This window comes from Chiloscyllium plagiosum, unplaced genomic scaffold (genome assembly GCF_037043375.1).
Source record: "Chiloscyllium plagiosum isolate Xiang-an unplaced genomic scaffold, Cpla_swu_hap1 HiC_scaffold_22, whole genome shotgun sequence".
Taxonomy (NCBI): domain Eukaryota; kingdom Metazoa; phylum Chordata; class Chondrichthyes; order Orectolobiformes; family Hemiscylliidae; genus Chiloscyllium; species Chiloscyllium plagiosum.
Genome location: NW_028270160.1, coordinates 34,002,372 through 34,023,845, shown reverse-complemented (window position 1 = coordinate 34,023,845; position 21,474 = coordinate 34,002,372). Strand labels below are relative to the sequence as shown.

General features: G+C 38.8%; 1 protein-coding gene across 4 annotated transcripts in view; it reads right to left on the bottom strand.

Moving 5' to 3' along the window:
- The window catches only part of edrf1 (erythroid differentiation regulatory factor 1), a 67,831-nt gene extending 46,989 nt beyond the window's left edge, over positions 1-20,842 (bottom strand). For 2 of the 4 annotated variants that reach the window (XR_015760931.1, XM_087998948.1), the window contains exons 1-6: positions 20,502-20,842; positions 17,395-17,597; positions 15,400-15,466; positions 10,858-10,983; positions 7,796-7,920; positions 955-1,114 (exon numbers count right to left, since the gene is read on the bottom strand). Coding sequence is in view for 3 of the 4 variants with exons in the window: in XM_087998948.1 (XP_087855074.1) it covers positions 955-1,114; positions 7,796-7,920; positions 10,858-10,983; positions 15,400-15,466; positions 17,395-17,597; positions 20,502-20,606 (786 nt within the window). In the remaining variant the exon portion in view is untranslated. The remainder of the gene's footprint in view (positions 1-954; positions 1,115-7,795; positions 7,921-10,857; positions 10,984-15,399; positions 15,467-17,394; positions 17,598-20,501) is intronic. The other 2 variants (XM_043712609.2, XM_087998946.1) reach the window with 1 other exon arrangement.
- Between the last annotated feature and the right edge of the window lie 632 nt (positions 20,843-21,474).

Below are 21,474 nucleotides of genomic sequence, written 5' to 3'. Positions count from 1 at the left end.
TGGATTTTTTTCTGCCTTCTTATTCAGCAATGGCCTGATCAAGACTGACAAAGTTTAGCGTGAAAATTAAAATTCATCACGCTCTTATCAATGAATGTTTGACTGCCACTCAAAAGCACAGTAATCTGTATTACAGGAATTAAAAGCATCAAAAAGCTTTTAAAAATTGCATCATTTAAAGAAAGAACATAAAATTCCAGATAAAAATCATTGAAACTGATCTTGAAGACTCCACTGTAATGGATTTGCATAGTTAACAGAGTGTAATGGTATTCTTTGCTCAGAAATATAGTAGATATTAGAGCAAAGTTTGCTTTTAAATCAAGTTTCTACCATTATTAGTATTCTATAATTAGGAAAGGTCTTTTAATGGAATTAATTATTTGAACACATTTAGAAAAAACAGTATCAAGTCTCAATTCTTGAAATATGATTATTTAGTTTGACCCCAACAAATACACTAATTTCCCCAAGATTATGTTAAAAAATGATCTTTATAATTAGATGGGCAATGAATATTACAGTTTTCTTATTCTTTCAAGTATACAGCTCCATCTAAAGAAATATAGTTAATCTGTTCAAACAATCATGCTAAAATGAGCTAGTTAATTACAAAAACTGGCTCAATTTATACACAAATTATAATGTAACAAAAGGACAACAGCGAATCAATTTAAACTTAATTCAATAATTCTGCATTGAAAACAGTGAGATCTCAAGACATTAACAGCTTTTTATCAGATATTCGCCTTGAGCTGACTACACGCCCAAAAGAAAATTTTACAGAATGTCACTAATTTAATTGATTCGAGAATAAGTAGCCTCACTAGACATTAAGAAGATTTCAAAAGGGCATAAGAAAATAATTAAGTCAAATGAAAGATTGCTGGAGTGTTTATAAATTCAACCTAATCATGAACTAGGAGTTATATAAATTTCACACTAACAACTTACCTGTTCCTGAGGATTTCCATCTTCAGGGACAGAAGCAGGTGGTCTCAAGGGTGCAGGCCAGGAGGATTCCTCTACAACTATTGGGTTTACCTGGGGCTGGGTGTCAGCAGGTTGCGCTATAGGAGTTGGAACAGTTTCTGCTCCACAATCTCCATTGACACTAAAAGTATTAAGAAGAAAATAATCAATATTATGTTTACAACTAGAAAAAAAACTAATGGAAGTAAAAAGGGAACTGAAAAATAAATATTGTGGCAAATGAGCTAAATAAACTGAATTTGTAGGCATGAAAAGCAATTCTCAGTGAAATTAGATTATTTAGATTGTTAAAATAGATTTTAACTTTTTTAAATATATATATTCTACATCAAATATAAACAATTTTGAATTTGCTTTGAACAAACACAAAATTGCCGTTCACATCTATTACATGAAAACAGAACTCTCAAATAGTTTGCCATGGCTTGCTCATTAACCTATATTTACCTCATGTTATTCTGAGTGTTGGAGCATAACTGTTACATAAACTGCAAATAGGTTTATTTCCCTAATTTCATAAAGTTTACTTTGTATGTAGAAAACTACAGAATATTGTGGTCTTATTCCCAGATCTGGGGTCACAAACTTTATCTCGTTCAAACAAAAATAAATCAGCTGGTCCCTAACCACATCATAACATAATCTGGAATGTGTGTCACAAAGCTAGTCCCTTTTTTTTTGAAAAGCTAGGCTCAAGAAGACTGCGTCTGAAGAGGGGTAATAAATCGTGCCAGACTCCAATCAGTCTGGTTTTGTACAGAGATGAAAAGGATTTTGAGAGGCCTTTTGTTATATGTAAACAGATGAGAATTCAGGCCAAAGTGGTCTGAAGTGACCTGTATAAAGAGAAGGGAGTGGTCAGCTCTCTAGCTAGTTGAGCTGAGCAGTTTTAATTCATTCTTGAACTGGGAAGTTCAACAGGGGGCTACGTGGAAACTCTCTCTCTCTTCCTACCTTCAACTTCTACCTGTAAGCATGTATTCCATTTATGCTGGCTTTTAAGGGGACTTTGCTTATTGGGACTGCTGTGTGTATTCGGAACAGCATAGCTAAGACTAGCTGGATAGGTTGGGTTCTGTAATGTTCTTCATTCTGTTCTTCATTTTTCATTGTGTAATTTTGTAAATAATTTCTTTTGCCTGTTTTAAAATCTAGTCATCAACCTAGCTATCTTACTCCGGGTAATCTTCACTGTACACTTTTTTTTTTAAGATTACTTACAGCGTGGAAACAGGCCCTTCGGCCCAACAAGTCCACACCGACCCTCCAAAGAGGAACCCACCCACACCCATTCTTCACCTAACACTATGGGTAATTTAGCATGGCCCATTCACCTAACCTGCAAATTTTTGGACTGTGGGAGGAAACCGGAGCACCCGGAGGAAACCCACGCAGACACGGGGAGAATGTGCAAACTCCACACAAACAAGTTGCCTGAGGCAGGAATTGAACCCGGGTTCTGGCACTGAGAGGCAGCAGTGCTAACCACCGTGCCACCGTGCTGCACTTACTGAAACAAATTGCAAAGTTAGGTCTAGGGCTGCCTGCTTAAGAATGTTTCGAGTGGTCTGGCCTAGTCCATAACAGATTGGGGGATGTTAAACAGTGAGTGGAGGCGCTGGTGTCTTTATTTCGCATGTTGGTTTGGTTGGGTAGACAAAGGTTGGGACAGGAATGGTTCTTTTAGTCACCAAAAGTTTTCTAGATGTGGACACTGTGACTTTGGAGGTTTTGCAAAAGGTGAATAAGACCAAGCTGCAAGAATTAGCAGAGAAGCTGGAATTGTAATTGCCTGCTTCTGTGAGGAAAGGAGAGATAATTACAGCAGTAGCTCAGCATTTAAACTTGCTGGAGAAACCATCAGAATCTACACAGATGGCAAGAATTCAGTTGGAAATGAAGCAGCTTGAGCTGGAGGTGAGAAGTAAGCAAAGGGCAGCAGAAAAGAAATAGTTTCAGTTATGATTAAAAACAGAAGAGGGGAAAGAGAGAGAGCAGCAGAACAGAGAGAAAAAGAGAGCAGCAGAACAGAGAGAAAAAGAGAGCAGCAGAAGAGAGGGAAGAAAAGAGCAGTGAAAGAAAAAGAGAGAGCTTTTGAACTTCAAAAACTGACACTTGAAAAGGGAAGTCAGCTTAAAAGACTGAAGATAAGGCCGAGGGTAGACTCAGTGAGGAATTAGTGTGAACTCATGTCGAAGAGCAGAGAATTAAAACAGTGAATTTCTCGCAGCTGAAGGGGCTGATGATTATGAGTTGGTCCATAAAACATGGTTTGGCTTCCAGAATCAATTTCAGTCCATGAGGGATAGAAATTGGGCAAAAGGAAATCCGCATGTGGAAAGGGAAAGGTAGATCTCAGTGAAGATCATAAGGAGAACTTAACATATAGTAAAAATGAAACTCTTAAAGGGGACAAGGAAGTCAAAAAAGCTCTGGTTTTCATTATAATAAAGTGGGCCACACGAAATCACAGTGTTGGTGGGCTAGGAGAAAGCCAGATATAGGAAAACTGGACAAGCGTGGAAGTTTTGTTGGACTAGTACCAAAAAGCACAAGGGAAATTAGACAACTGCCTCAGTGTGCAAGATAATCAGAGGTCGATTAAGGAGGAAGTGCCAGATCTGCTTTAAAAAATATACATGCAAGCAGGAGGTAAGGATGTTACAATATTAAGGGACACAGGATCATCTTAATGCTGAAGGATGAGGAGGTATGCACTCCTGAGAGGGTATTGCCAGAAAGGGTACTGGAAACAGGAATTCATGGTAAGACAAAAAGTGCTCAATTATTTAAAGTGAGGCTAGAGAGTCCAGAGAAGATTGGAGAATTTGTGGTAGGAGTACTGGACAAATTCTTAGCTCCAGGAATACAATTGGTCCTTGCAAATGATATAGCTAATTCACCGGTAGGCGTGCTGCCTACTCTGATTGAAAAAACTGAAGACTCAACTGAAGACCTGGAGAATGTTTACCCAGGAATTTTCTGTGTGATCACAAGATCACAGAGGCAGAAGTTGAAGCAGGTGAGATCAAAAAGCACAGATAAGGAAGCTGACAGTGTTATCTGAAACTTTGTTTGATTAGATAAGTGGAACAGAGAAGGACTAACTCGGTAAACATGCCAGTATATTTAGCTCTGCTAAGCTAATTGAATTACAGCAGAAAGATGAGTTAGAATAGTTATATCAAAAGGCATTTACTGAGAAAGAAGTGAATGCATTCCTGTGTTATTACTTAATAAATCATTTCTTAATGAGGAAATGGAGACCATCACATATTCAAGCAGATGAGAAATAGGGAGAAATTCATCAAATTGTTTTGCCAGTAGGATATAGAAAGGCAGTGCTAGGAGTGGTGCATGAGCTACCACTTGGAGGTCATTCAGGAATGAGGAAAACAAGCTAAAACATAAAGACATTTTTACTGGCCTGGACTACACAAAAATGTAGTTGAATTTTGCCAGACGTGTCATACATGTCAGCTAATCGGAAAACTACAGGCAGTAATAAAACCTGCACCTTTAATACCTATCCAGCATTTGAGGAACCTTTCACAAGAGTCTTGCTTGATTGCATAGGTCCCCTACCTCAAACAAAAAGCGGGAATAAGTATTTATTATCAATAATGGATGCGTTGACTAGATTTCCAGAGGCAATCCCATTACTGAATATCACAGCCAAAAGGGTTGTAGAACAATTACTTAATTTTTTTTACTAGATACAGACTACCAATAGAGATCCAGTCAGTTCAAGGATTAAATTTCACATCCAAACTATTTCAAGGTGTTTATGGATAACTTGGGAATAAAGCAATTCAAATCTATTGCATATCATCCAGAATCCCAGGAAGCGTTAGAGAGATGTTGAGGGCTTATGGTCAGAGTTATCCAGATGATTGGGATAAGGGAATTCTGTTTGTACTTTTTGCAATCAGAGATGCACCAAATGAATTGACCAAATTCAGTCCATTTGATTTAATTTTGGTCATGAAGTAACAGGAACATTAAAACTGATTAAGGAGAAATTAATAAATCAGAATTCTGAGACCACTCATTTTGATTTTGCATCAAATTTTAGAGAATGATTAAATAGAGCTGGAGAGTTGGCAAGACAGCATATAAAAGTATCACAGCATATAATGAAACAGGAAGCGGATAAGAAAGCACAAATTTGCAATTGGGGATAAGGTATTGATGTTACTTTGAGTAACAGGTGGGCTTTTAAAAGCAAGGTTTAGTGGACCTTATCAAATTGAGAAGAAATTGAGTGAGGTGAACTACTTGATAAGGACTCCAGACAAGAAGAAATCTCTCAGAGTGTGTCATGTGAATATGCTCAAAAGGTATTTTGATAGGGAAGGAAAGCAAGAGGAGAAGGTGTTAATGATTACAGCACAGAAGGAAGAACCAAGTTCAGAGGATTCTGACTTGGACATTCCTCATAACAAATTGGACAATGAGGAAGTTGCCAAAAATTGGGATAAATTATTGAGTTACCTTCCACAAGAAAATTGAAATGACCTGAAAGAGTTATTACTATCGCATGGGAGATATACAGAAACAAGCTGGGAAGTACTAACCTAATTGTGCATGATGTAGAGATGGGAGATGCTGTTCTGATAAGCAACATCCTTATAAGGCATAACCCTCTAAAGTTGGCACAGGTTCAGAAGGAGATAGAGCGCATGCACCCAGATGGCATAATCAAAGTGAGTTAGTGACTGGAGCTCACCCATAGTCATGGTGCCAAAGCCAGATGGTACCCAATTGTTATGTGCGGACTATCACAACGTCAACACTGTTCCAAAGACTGATGCATATCCAATTCTACTTTTGGAGGACTGGATCGAAAAAGTGGGACAAGCAATTTCCATTTCTAATTTGGACTTGCTCAGAGGCTCCTGGCAAGTACCTCTATCAGAGACAGCAAAGGCAATTTCAGCTTTCATAACGCCAAATGGACTATATCAGTTCAAAGTCACGCCATTTGTTTTGAAAAATGCTCCAGCCACAGTTCAGAGACTGACTAATAAGGTCATTGCCAGATTACCCAACTTTGTGATGACCTGGTGATTTTTAGTCACCCATGGAAGGAACTTTTGCAACATTTATCTGACTTGTTCGATCAACTTTGGAAGGCAGGCTTGATGGTAATCCTAGCTAAATGTGAATTTACCAAAGCCCAAGTCACTTTCGTGGGCCACGTTATTGGATATGGACAAATGACCCCACGAGATGCCAAAACAAAAAGTAATTGGGGAACTTCCCACACCATCGGTGAGAAACGCAGTACTACGGTTCCTTGGGTGGAGTGGATTTTAACGGATGTTTGTACTGAACTTTAGCAATGTGGTTGCTCCGTTCACCAAATTGTTAAAAAAGGGCATCAAGTTTCAGTGGACAGAGGACTGTCAAAAGGCATTTGACAGCCTAAAAACTGCATTAACCACTGCCCCAGTATTAGCCACACTGGATTACACGAAGCCTTTCAAGGTAGCTATCGATGCCTGTGATGTGGGTGTCGGTGCAGTGCTCTTGCAGGAGGATGACGAGGGGAATAGAAAAACCCATCGGATAGTTTCCCAGGAAATTGAATATTTATCAACAGAAATATTCAACAGTGGAGAAAGAGACTTTAAGCTTGGTGTTGGCATTACAACATTTCAGTGTTTATATTAATGGCAATGCATCTGAGACAATTGTATACACTGATCAGAACCCACTGACATTTGTGGAAAAACTCAAGGACAAAAATGCCAGACTGTTTAGATGGAGCTTGTTGTTGCAACCATTCAGTTTGACAATTGTGCATGTGGCAGCTTGCGAAAATAGCCGAAGCGTTATAGAGACTCAATTGAGATACAGAGAGAGGGGAGTAGTCAGCTCTCTAGCTAGCTGAGCTGAGAAGTTTTAATTCAGTCTTGAACTGGGAAGTTCAACAGGGGGTTGTGTGGAAACTCTCTCTCTTTCTGCCTTCAACTTCAACCTATAAGCATATGTTCCATTTGTACTGTTTTTTAAAAGGGAGTTTGCTTATTGGGACTGCTGTGCGTATTCTGAACAGCGTAATTAAGTCTAGCTAGATAGTTTGAGTTCTGTAGGAGTTCTTTGTGTTTGCTTGTGTAATTTTGTGAATAATCCTTTTGTCTGTTTTAAAATCTAGTAGTCCACCGAGCTATCTTTTTCTGGGTACTTTTCATTGTACACTTACCAAAACAAACCACAAAATTAGGTCTAGGGCTGCCTGCTTAAAAATGTTTTAAGTGGTCTGGCTTCATCCATAACATATGCAAATATAGATTAGAGAATAGGGGAGGATAGGCTTAGCCTAAGTTATATAGTTTGTAAAAAAAAAGGTAGTTCACAATTCATAGCTTGGAGTTTGTATTAGCTACAGGCAGAATCATCTATTCCATAATCCGTCTCTAGAAATCATTTGGAAGTCAAAAAGCAGATTAATTAATTAAATTCCTTTGAGTTTCTGCAGGAGAATTCACAAAAGTGATACAAGTAAAATCGAACTTGTCCAGTAACTAGTCCTAAAGAGAGACATTATAATCAATGTTTTTTCCAATATATCATGGGAAAGAAACCAAATTCCTAGATCAGATCATACACTGAACACACAAACAGGTCTTAACTACCATTCAAGTCTAATTTCTGCACAATATTGAAAAAATAGTTTATGAAATTTGGTTACATTTAAACAGATATACTAACTTATTTTATGCCAATACAACAAGCCTAGTAACGTCCAAGTTGTCAACTCTTTACTGACTGCTCATAAATTTAAATTAGCCCTCACCTGTAGTATAGAAATTTGGAAAGAATTGCTTTCTGATAGAACTGCTCCTTGCTTTTCTTTTTTCTTTGCCATTTTGGATCCACAAGTCTTTGATATAATTCTTTCAGCCAATTCCAGTCTCCTGTCTAAAATGAAACAAGTTTTCATTCATTTGCAAAACATTGCATTTCGAACAGTTTACTGTCTAAATAAAATTCCACCACAGCTCAGTTAAAGGATTAACATAGATAAATATATACTTCAGGGCATGTTCTTTCATTCTCACTATAAAGAATCAAAACATTTGACTGAATTATTTCAGAGAATAGCTTGTGCCCTGTAAGCATCTAATCTGCAAAATCTTAATTAGATTAGATTCCCTACAGCGTGGAAGCAGGCCCTTCGGCCCAACAAGTCCACACCGACCCTCCGAAGAGCAACCCACCCCATTCCCTTACATTTACCCCTGACTAGTGCACCTAACACTATGGGCAATTTAGCATGGCCAATTCACCTAACCTGCACAACTTTGGACTGTGGGAGGAAACAGGAGCACCCGGAGGAAACAGACATGGGGAGAATGTGCAAACTCCACACACACAGTTGCCCGAGGCGGGAATTGAACCTGGGTCCCTAGCGCTGTGAGGCAACAGTTTTAACCACTGAGCCACCATGCCGCCTGATGTTGGGAACAGGACATAAAGCTTTGAGCCTGCTCCATCATTCAATGAAATCATTGCTAGTCTGATCTACCTGATGCCAGTTTCCTGTCCATACCTCAAAACCTGTTACCCTATAGTTCAAGAATCTGTTTATCTCAGTCAATTCCCAGGAGATGTGAATCACTTGGGGTCAATTCAAAGACATTGACGATCTGCTTAAGAGACTGAGCAAAATTGGGGTTTACAGATGTCAGTATAAGTAGAAAAAGGAAAACTGTTTTCAGTTGTTGAAAGTGTAAATTACCATGGGATAAAAAAATGTTTACTCAGCATTGTATTCTTCAATCCTTGATACAAAGTTCTTTTATAGAACCTGAAATGTTGAGATGTCATACTTTCAACAAGAAGTCAGAATGATCCTTTAAATCAGCAATTTCTCAAACTATCAGAACAAAGGATTGACAATCTTTTGAGGAGAAATTCTTCTGCACCTCAAATCTTAAATGAGCAACCCACTGTTTGGAAAATGTGCCAAGTACATTTCCTGCCATTCCCCCACCGAGACATTCTCTCAAGACTAACCTTATCTGGCTCCTTCTCAGAACAGCCCCTCATTCATCTCAACACCATTGAACTTAGGCATAACTTGCTCAATGCTTCCTTACAAAACAATCTCTTCATTCCAGGAATCAACTTAGTGAATCTTCAACTGCCAAAGAAAATATAGCCTTCCTTAAACAAGGAAACCAAAACTTTATTCTATGCCTTGCAGTCCCTGATCCCATTAACAGTTACATATACAAAGTTACTGTATTTCTATCTGTATTACAAAGGAAGGCCCTGAGCTGGACTACACCAATCTTTAACAGGATGGAGAATTGCTACATATTCAGGCATCTATGTAGATGGCACAATACTGGTACTACCTTTCAATAGTTAAAATGTCTAAAATTTCATATTTCATTATATGATAGCCCTGCTGTATTCAGTTAAATGGAGATGGTACTTGGCTTGGATAGACCAGTGTTTAGAAGAGCAAAAGTACCAACATTTTGGTTCCCAAAAAGATTCAAGCGTAGTGGAATTCTTACACTTATTTTAATAACATGTAGGAACTTCAGCTATCAGAATTGTTACAATTTCTGAAGTAACAAATAACTTTTTAATAGAGGAATTCGAATTTTGTGCTGTCAACTGAATGACGCATCAAGATTATGTTTGAGTAATTTTACCACCACAAATGACAATTTTAAAAAGACTACTGACTGAATATTATTTTCTTTTCATAGGCAACTTGCACTTTAAGCAAATTAAGAGATATTTGTTCCCCATTTCACTTCAAGCATAACCAAAAATCTTCCTTTTTGTTGTATTACACAGTTCTTCTCCAGCCAGGAAGCAGCAACAATTAATTGTCGCTCCCCAGAGTTTCTGATCCCAGAACTTGCACTGAGTGGGTCACAATATACACACTTAACTTTGGTCTCAGCTACTTGAATCTTCCAACCTCCCTGAAAACCTCACAAACAGTCTTAAACGTGACTGCACATTTCCACTTCAGTCTGCATGGTCGACAATAATCAGCATTTTCTCTGCTTTAGCATAATTATTTACAACTTGATATCTATAAGATTTCCTAAGACTTTTGGAAACTTTATGTCTACTTATGACACAGTCAGACAACTGCCGTTGTCTCTTCAAGGGTAAATAACTTCCAAATGGAAGCAAAGTACTGCAGAGGCTGGACATCTGAAATAAAAACAAAGTGCTAGAGAAACTCAGCAGGTTCAGTAGCATCCATGGCGATAGAAATACAGCTAATGTTTTAAGTTCAATGGGACTCTTCTTCAGAACTGAAGAGGGCTGGAAAAGAGATAGCCTCTATGCAGGTGAAGAGTGTGGGGTGGGGAACAGGAGGAGCAAATAGAAGACTGTAAGGGTGCCCAGAGCAAAAGGCAATGCATGTGCTTATACCAGTAAAGATAGTGATGATAAGCAGCATTCCCTCCAATTTCTTTGTAGCTACACAGTCCTTTGAGGTCCATGCATGTCTTGGGGAAATGGAAGTCAATGCTGCAATTGACATGCTGACACCAATCACTGTTGGTTGAACCTTGGAACTCAGAGGAATGTTGATGACGAGTAGGTGTTTGCAGCAGAAAATAGGTAAACTTCTGGTGTTTTTGGTTTTGGGAGGCCTCCCATCAAAATGGAGAACTGTTACAAATTATGTTAAGAACTAATCAATGCTTGAAACAAATCATCGTGTCCCATTAATTGCAAATGAATCAGATAAGGGATAGTATCCAAAAGCACTCTCTCCCTTTTGCTCAACCATTAAGGTTTTCCAAAAAGATGGTACTGATAGATGGTTTTATATGAAATTATTTCATAGCTAGAACAACAGTAACTTATAATTACCTGGGACGAGGTCATAAACAATTCCTGAATATCTAATTCATCAAGCAGAAGGGTCCTTCCAACGCGATGAACACCCATGCTGACATGTGATTTGCTGTAAGGTATCTTCAGTAACTTCTTTATGTTCTATTTTTAACAAAATGTAGGACATTAAAATTCATTACCACCATAAAATGAAATAAGCACTCACTTAGCAACCAGAGATACATTTAATTAATCCGTTCGAAGGAATATAGCTGTTCACTGATTTAATTTATGAAATAACTTACAAGCCTTATAGATCATGCAAAATAAATTGAACATAGCGGTTTAAACAATATTTTATGTCTCAATATCCAAAATAGTTATTCAAAATTAAGTTTTAGAATTTTTAAAAACATAATGTGGAATACATCGGACGTAAACATAATTAAGAATAAGAATTTCACATTTTCAACATATATTTTGCAGGAAAAAATACATGAATGCATTTAACATCCAGATATATTTTACTTTAGATACCAAATAGCTTTCTGATGCCAGCAATTCATTTGTACAAATTTTTCACATTGGCAAAATCACATCAAACTGCGACTAATTTCAAGCCAAGCGCTTTGCAAATTTTAGAGGGCTTGTGAGTTTTTACCTTCATAGATGAAACAAGAATCGTTACAAGTTGAATAAATGTTAAGTGGATATTTTCAGTTTAAATACACATTAGCAAATAAAAACATTCAAATAAACACACCAAAATGGAGAATTCCTCCTGCAAGGAAAAAGTGGCCGGTGGACTTGTGCATCACAATGATTTCTCACAAATATTCCATTCATATTGAAAGACTAGTATTGAAGTGGTAGTACATATTATCTGACTGAAGTTAGAGTTTCAAACATTACAAATGAGAAACTTAAATTATACATCATTTCCTTGTCAGATCCCTCAAAAATATATTCCCATTACAGTAAAATTTGAACAGCAGAAATTATAAAGTATTATACACGATTTGATCAAAAAATCCATATTGCTGTTTTATACTCGACTTAAGCCTCCTTCTATTTTTTTTAGACTAAATCCATCATGATAGTCATTATTAACATTTTATGCTTATCTGGTTTCCCTTTAAATACAAATATACCATTTGCTTCAACCACTGCATGGTAGTGAGTTCCACTTTCACACCACACTGAGTAATGACCGTTTCTTTCAAAATTCCCCACTGGATTGCTTGATGACTATCTTATATTGATGGCTTCCAGATATACTCTTAAGAGGAAACATTCCCTGGGTTCTACCCTATCAAAGCCATTTGTAGTTTTTTTTATTCTTTGAAGGGATGAATGTGCTGCTGGCAAGTTCAGCTTTGCTTGTCCATCCATAATTCCCCTTGAACAGAACTCTTAGTCAACCATTTCAAGACGCTCTGGCATCACATATACCAGACCAATGACAACAGCAGATTTCACTCACTGAAGTGACACAGGTGGCTTACTGCAACAACTGATGTTGCCATAATGTTCTGGGGTCATGGGTTCAAATCATATAAAAGCAGCACCAATCAACAGATCTGTATTATAAAGCTCTTTGACAATTTAGCTTCATTATTTTTCACTCTCTGTTTTACTCCTGTTCTAATCTTTTCACATTTTCTCTTTCTTCTTGGATGTTGGTGTTTTTCATGTATGTCTCTACTATAGCCCTTAATTATTCCCACGTCTCTAGTCATCCTTGGAGTACACTAGGGTTTAATATCCTCCATCGAGCAAACTATAGTTTTCCTTCACCATTAATCATAAGATCCAAAGTTAACTAGGATGCAAAACATTGCAAAAGACCCAATGCTCTTAAAGCTTACTTCTTGCAAGGAAAATATTGCTAAATATTAAAGCAATTTTCAATATTAAGGTCCAATGGAAAAAGGTGACATGAAATGCAAGGAAAAAAACGATCCTTCTATTTAATAAACATATTGGCCCAGAAATTCTGGTCAGGATTGAAAAACATGGTTTTCAACTAAAAAAGTACACACTTACCTTTTGATCAGTTTGGTGCTAGGGATTCCTGGACGATTATGAAACTGCAGAAACCAGTCCACGAATTCTCAGTCATCAAGAGGAGAGGATTGATATGGAAGCTACACAGCTTTTGCAGCAGTAAGAACACCATGAACTGAAGTTTAAATGCCCAGCAGCATAGACAGCAACTCTGACAGCTACCATGAAAGGGTATGATTAGTAGAGTAGATGGATGAATGGGGCTGCCAGATGGGCGAGGGTACCAAATGGGGTGGGCAAGTATGTTAGAAATATTATAATGCAAATAGACGAAGCTATTAGTGAAACACAGCTTGTCGAGTAGCCACATTAATCACCAGTTATCGGCAATGAGACAAAGGAGAGTCACAGTTCTTGTTTCACAATCTTCCTGGAAGATGATATCCACAGATAATCTAAGCAAATGTCAGAAAACCCACACAGCTTTGACACATTTCTGCTTATAATTAGCATGGTAGAAGTGGATACATGGAATCTGCTAAAAATTCCTATACTGATTGCTATTGTAAAGTATACATATGAAAACAAATATCAGACAAGGCTCGGGGAAAGGTAGCCAAAAAGCACACTAGTGTGCATCATCAGAGCTTACAGTGAGAAAAACCACTGGAACAAGACACCAGGGATGCTGCATTATCCCATAAATTGTAAGCAAGTGTGAATAACACTATTTATGAGAAAAGAAATTTAGGGAATAAAGTTACAACATTTTTTGTTTAAGATACCTGGAATAAAGGCAGCCCCCAGGCTGTGAACGGACTAAACCATTTGTAAGTACAGCAAATGCTCATAAATTAGACTTCTGCATGGGATCATGCTCATAAGAACAAGCTTAAGTCAGAAATAACTAAGTCCCTTTGTACAATTTCGATGAAATCCACATTCTGTATTCATTTGTACTTATAAGCCAGCAATCTGTGAAAACCATGGCATTGAGGGAACTTGCGTTCCAATATTAGTTACATCTGATTTTGTCTTGCAATAAAGGAAAGATGTAGTTGGGAGGTTTTCAATTGGTCACTAGATCAACTCAGAGTCAAAGGAATAAGTTCAAGGCAGTAAAGGTGCTGCTGTTAGTTTTACTGCTGAGAAGGTGGAACTGTACTGTTTGGGCTCAGGAAGAAGTCTTAGGAACTCTTGGATAGCACTAAGCAGTCAAGGCTCAAGAGATATGGAAAGCCAATAGGTATTGGGGTGAGGGCTCAGGAAAGATACAGGAGCTACAAGGCTCAGAAAGCCCACAAGCAGATTTTACTAAGTGCAGCTTAGAAGCATTAGAGCTCAGAGAAATCCAGGGACAAGTACTTGTTTTGTGAAGCTTTCTGTTTCAGGACTGGAATCGTGCCTTTGTTTGGATGCTAAATTACACTTACAAGGTTCCAAGAAAGCACTATTTCAGGAAAGGAAAACAAACTACCTAGACACGAGCAATTGTTAAGGTTGTCCATGATGAAGCAATGCTTGAAGGATTTCTAAAGTTAGGTCTTCAAAAGTGAAAAACTGGAATACCTTGCAAGATTTTCATGAGATTTGATGACCACCTGAAGTTGATTGCGAACAAAAGACATGGGATCTGTTTAAACCCCATTTGCTTTTTGATGTGCTCCTATGGGGTATTCAACCACAGTTTGTCTTGATATCCATATTTACTACCAGTTAAATCTGTACCTAAGAATACAACTCATATAAAATAGATTGCACTAATATTATAATGTATATTTAAATACATTTGTCGATTCAAAACTATGAATATGGTGAGTAAAAGTAAATGGTAAAGTTGCCATTGTCTAAGAGGTACAGAAGGCCATACTCTCATTACAGAGCGATGATTGCTAGAGGATTACCATACCTCAAGTAAGGGGCAAGGTTGAAAAGGTGGGACCTTCAAGGTAACTTTAGAACGCTCTTACCACCTGGATTCACAAACTTAAATTTACAAAGTTACTGGTCTCTAAACAGTTTAAAACATGTTTGGTGGTTTGGTCTGGGATCATAAAAATCTAAACAGCAAGCTTCCTTGAAGCTTCCAAGATGGACTTTAGTGCAGTACAATCTCAGAACCATAATAATTTAAATTTATGGAATGCCAGTCAAATATTAAGAAAGTCTTATTGTGGTATTAGGATTCGAACTGAATTTAAACCAGAGGGTTGGCATTAGAGCAAAACAGAACATTTGCAAAGTCACAATTATGATTACACTGCACACCTAAATGAACATTACAATGGAACAAAATAATCTGTACAAATAATCAAATAAAAATGCTTCAGCAATTATTTGTTTTATTGTAGACCCCTTCAAATACATAGCTCAGCTACTCCCTTTCTGACTGTGGCAAAGAGACAATCAACCTTTGTTGATATCAATTAAATTAGAATTGCTTAACATTGATGCACTTGAAGGAAAGAATTCTTAAATTTTTGGAAAACTTTCAAAATTGCTATACTAGACAGACAACCTGTGGCTTTACATAAAGAACTAATTAAATGCATATCAGTAGGAATACAGTACCTCAGAATCAGAAACAACATCAACATCATTTCCAATGCAGTCAATGAAGTCGTACGCCATTCCAAAGCTTAAAAGAAAAATAAAGTTTGATTTTCTTAATAAAAATAGAATTAAAAAATCTTCAAAATGTATGTCAAATAGAAATAATTCTGATGAAATGTTCTACATTAACTTCCTCTTTAATAGGATATGCATTCCCAGCATTTTAGATTAGATTAGATTACATTACAGTATGGAAACAGGCCCTTCGGCCCAACAAGTCCACACCGACCCGCCGAAGCGCAACCCACCCATACCCCTACATTTACCCCTATACCTAACACTACGGGCAATTTAGCATGGCCAATTCACCTGACCTCCACATCTTTGGACTGTGGGAGGAAACCGGAGCACCCGGAGGAAACCCACGCAGACACGGGGAGAACGTGCAAACTCCACACAGTCAGTCGCCTGAGTCGGGAATTGAACCCGGGTCTCTGGCGCTGCGAGGCAGCAGTGCTAACCACTGTGCCACCGTGCCACCCACTTTTGTTAGCAAGAACTCCTTCAAGAGGCAATTTTTACATTTGATTAGCATTAGTGGTACAAATGATATATCTTAAACAGTCATATTTGCAGCAATTTAATATCAAATGGTGGAATACGTTATCTCAAAAGGAGCATGTTGTTTGTGCAAAGAAGGGGACATTTTACAGTCTAGTACATTGCCAATAGCTGAGTAAATTCTGTATTTGACAGGAGGCTCATGATGTAAGTATCTAGAGAATGTTGACTAAGGAAAAATCCTAAGTTATTACATTATTTATTTGTAACAACTCAAAATGGCATACCAAGACAGTTTATTAAAAATTAAAACCTAATTACTCCCTTAAATTAGGTGGGAGTGAAATAGATAAACCATAATTTCCTCTAACTGATAGTCATGCATTGCTTCCCCTAATTACCCTACTCTTGTTAGAATAAAGTATACGGCCATCAGAAAGTAATTGGGCTGAGCTTTGAATGATGATTGATAATGACTGCAATGATCATCACAGAATGCAATGCTGTAGCAGGATGTGATGCAGGAACAATGTAGGTTCAAAACAATGTTAACATTTTTCCCAAGTCTTAACTTTATAATACTGTGAGCTTTTCACCAAACTACATTAGCTCATCAAGCAATGCCTCAATTTTAAAATTTTCATGTGATTTACAAGTCCCTCCATCATCTTGTCTCTTTTCATCTCTATAATCTTCTCTAGCACAACCCTATCTGCACTTCTCGGATTTCAACCTTGAGCTTCCTAGATTTTAACCACTTCTCCATCAGTTGCCATGCCTTCATTTGCCAAGGCCCTATACCTTTCTGTCACTTCAGCTAACTTGACTCCTTTAAATCGCTTAAACCCAATCCCTTTGGCCAAGGTTTTAGATATCTGACCAATAGCTTCTAATGTGACTGTCATATTTTATCTTGTAAAGCTCCGGCAAAGCCTTTGTGACATTTCAGTGTACATGGACAGACAGTCCCTGGTTGGGAATGGATTCCGTTCCTCAGATTGTTTGGAAGTTGATTTATACACAAATCGGAACGCAATGCAGGACAATATAAAACAGTCTGTCATAACTACAGGAAATGTTTGTACGCAGAATTACATCCTTGTACAGGATTGCAATTACAAATCAGACATTCATAAATAGGAGACCTCCCATGTAGGTTTTCATTGTTATATGCGGAGATTACCAAATGACTTTTGTTACAAAGAGTTCAAACTCATTTTGAAATAATTTCACACTGAAATATTAGTGACCTAAGAACATTATTGGAGCACCATTATTGTCATGATAAGAAATTTTGTTACTCAGAGAATTTCAAGTCCTTTTAGTCAGAATTAATCCGATCAGGAAACTGTCAATGCATTAGCTTTTGTAGAAACATAAAGAACAAACATCAACAAAATTAAACATGGGTAAATTTACATCCCTGAACAATTTAGTTCCAAAATATGTCACCTGGAAAATGGCTTGCTCTTTTTGCTTGTTCCAAGAGAGGTTGCATCCATTTGTCCAAGCTGGCTAATCCCACGCAGCCAATTTGCAGGAGGCAACTTCAGGTCTGTCTTCTCTTGAAGCCGAGCATATGCTGCAGGAGGTGGAGCAGCAGAGTATTTCACCACTGCTGTACTTTTCACCTCATTACTTCCAAGAACGCTTTCCTGTTTCAAAATGAAACCATTTAATCATTGCTGTACAAAACAGCTGACAGGTAGCTTTGTTGCAGTTATTGACACAACATCACAAAAAATGCTTTAACTAATCATTTGTTTCATTGCTATTGTAAGTTAGCTTCCATGCATAACAGCAATGACTGCTCAAGGTAATGTTAGTTGTGAAGTACTTTGATGTGGCTTGAGATCATGAAAGGTGCCACATAAATCAGTTATTTTTTGTCTTCATTAAAAAAAATTGATCTGTACATTGTAATGTTATAAAATGGTTAAATACAAGATATTAGAAAGAAAACAGTTATTGTTGGAAAAAGTGAGCAGATTTGGGAGAATCTGTGGAGAGAAAACAGTTAACATTTCCAGTCCAGTTACCCTTCCAGAAAGGCAGTTCTAGTTGTTTTAGTTCAATCAACCCATCCTCAGGATATTGCTGTACAAGTTCCTTTGGGTTATGTCCCATACCCACACATCTTCATTCTTATATTCTTCATTATATCATTACCATCAAGCCAGAGATTCTGATTCAGAAATCTGATTAAATGAGGACAGCAGGATTGAATGCCTGAAGCAGCACAGGTATGAATAAAAATGAAGTGCCAAACTAGTAATGCTACAACACTCAGCATTTCAGCCAGTAGTGTAGAATGGATAGTCCATCTTAGCTTCTACCTGAGGTCCCCAGCATCACAGCTTCAAACAATTTGACTCATTCCATAGTGAATGTATGGGAAAGCAAATGCAATGGGACCAACAAACCCCATCTGTAATCATGAAGAGTTGCACTCCAGGCCAACTATTGCACTACATTAACATTTAGCCAACAGTGTGGAAAAATTACCAAGGTACACTCTGTCCACAAATACAACAAATCCAATTTAGTCAGTTATTGCCAAACCAATCTGTTCTCTATCAGCAAGCAATAGAAGACATTTTCAACAGTGTTATTAAGTGATAGTGCATTACACACACAAAAGCTTGCTGCTGGATGTTTGGGATCAGTTAGCCAAACAGCTTCTGATCTTATTAAGCCCCGGCTCAAAAATAGGCAAAAGGGTTGAATTCAAGATTGTACGATTAGGCCTTCATCAGGTATAACTGACCAAGTATAGCACCCTGGCAAAGCTGAAGTTAATGGAAATTGGTGATGACGATGGCCTATGGTGTTAATGTTAGTCTGTTAATCCACAGGCAATGTCCTGGGAACCTGGGTTCGAATTCTGGCACCATAGGTGGTGGAGTTTGAATTCAATAAAATTATGGAAGAGTCCAATGATGACTCATGAAACCACTGCCGATTGTCAGAAACACCCAGCTGGTTCACTAAAGTTGTTTAAGAAAGGAATCTGCCATTGTACCTGGTCTAGCCTGCATGTGACTCCACAGCCAAAGAAATATGGTTAACTTGGAGTCACATAGGTGTACAGCATGGAAACAGGCCCTTCGGTCCGACTTGTCCATGCTGACGCGATATCCTAACCTAATGTATTCCAATTTGCCAACACTTGGCCCATAACCCTCTAAACCCTTCCTATTCATATACCCAACCAGATACCTTTTAAATGTTGCAATTGTACCAGCCTCCACCTCTTCCTCTGGCAGCTCATTCCATACATGCACCACCCTCTGTATGAAAAAGTTGCCCCTTGGATCCTTTTTAAACCTCTCACCCTTAACCTAAGCCCTCCAGTTCTGGACTTCAACCCAGGGAAAAGATCTTGTCCATTTACCCTAACTATCCCCCTCACGATTTTATAAACTTCTACAACGTCATCCCTCAGTCTCTGATGCTCCAGGGAAAACAGCCCTAGTCTATTCAACTTCTCCCTATAACTCAAATCCTTCAACCCTGGAAACATCTTTGTGAATCTTTTTGGAATCCTTTCAAGTTTCACATCCTTCTGATAAGACAGAGATGAGAGTTGCGCATAATATTCCCAAAGTGGCCTAACCAATGTCCTGTAGAGCTGCAACATGACCTCCCAATCCCTATAACCAATGATCTGACCAATAAAGGAAAGCATACCAAACACCTTCTTCACTATCCTATCTACCGGCAACTCCACTTTCAAGGAACTATGAACCTGCACTCCAAGGTCTTTGTTCAGCAACACTCTCCAGAATCTTACCATTACGTGTAGGAGTCCTGCCCTGATTTGCCTTTCCAAAATGCAGCACCTCATATTTATCTAAACTCCATCTGCTACATCTCAGCTTATAGCCCATCTGACCAAGATCCCATCATAGTCCGAGGTAACCTTCTTCACTGTCCACTACACCTCCAATATTGGTGTCATCTGCAACCTTATTAACCATACCTTCTATGTTCACATCAAATCCATTTATACAAATGATAAATCATCAATCGTCTGTTACTTCTTCAAAAAACTCAATCAAGCTCATGAGACGTGATTTCCCATGCACAAAGCCATGCTGACTATTCCTAATCAGGCACTGCCTTTCCAAATACATGTAAATCCTGTCCCTCAGGATCCCCACAGCCGGCAAACTGATTTTCTTCAAGTCTCCCTGGAACTTCCATTTGAAGTCACCTTTCATCTGAGTTTCAACATCCTCAAAGGCAGCATTCCCATGACCATAAATTGTACTTAAACAGATGTAGCTCAGAGTAACCCAACCCTATTCCCATTGCTAAAACTTTCAATGTATACACCTATACCCAATGTTTACATTATCAGGAGGAGTTGCAGGCAAATGGTCATTTCGAGGGTTTTCTGCGCTCTGTCCTTTGAGAAATAACCAGGATCCTCCGGGGTAGGGGATAAGCGGGTGCGAACAGTAACTGATGAGGGATGCATTCAGGTGGACAGCGGTAAGAGAGCAATCTCAAAATTAAAAAAAGTTTCGAGAAAGCACAACGGAACTCCTACCTACCTGCTTCAAGTCACAAGATTCCCTACTGTTGCTGCTACTCTCCCTGATCTCAGTGTTCCGAGGGACAGAGCCACTGGCTATCGCCCCACACTCCCTCCCCTCCATCGTTACTCGATAGCGTGGGGGAGACGGGTAACGCCGGGCAAAAACATGAACCGCTTCCTTGCCCAGAACGTTCTAGAAGTCATTACGAAACAAGCGGAGTTAAACTTGGCACCAAGGGCGGACCGAGTGTTTTGCTGCCCTCGTGGCAGCAGCCAGAGACGCTCAGGTCCGCAGTAGAAACTGCCGTTCCCAGCCCCCCCTCCTCCGTCCCCGAGAGTGGGCGCAGCGGCACCACCGTCACCAGAAACGTCCGCCGCACGAGCCGTGGCCAGGCGCCGGAAGTCCGCTACCTAGCTTCCGGCGGCGCTCGGAGTTCCGTCAGTAACGGTCGCAGCCCGGAAAGCGGAGAGGGAGGTCTGCAATTCCTCGTGCCTATTGCAGAGGAGACATCCCGATACACACGGAGGAAAGAAAATATTTCCATTCTGACTTTCACTACCTGGCGATTTACCCTTTCCTCACCCAAAGCGTTTTGTTGTTCTTTAATCTAAAAGAGTAGGGAAAGTACATTCAGTAGTTATAATGGTGAACAGAACTTTATGAATTTGTACCCGGGGCTGAAATCCAGAGACATGTCCAAATGATCAACTGATTGAATCAAACAGAATGCCTCTTTGGTGGTTTGTAATCGGCAGGGTGCAGATTGTCAACCAGTCGATGTTTGCAAAAATCCAAATTGAACTTAGATTACTTACAGTGTGGAAACAGGCCCTTCGGCCCAATAAGTCCACACCGACCCTCCGAAGCGCAACCCACCCAGACCCATTACATTTACCCCTTCACCTAATACTATGGGCAATTTAGCATGGCCAATTCACCTAACCTGCACATCTTTGAATTGTGGAGCACCCGGAGGAAACCCACGCAG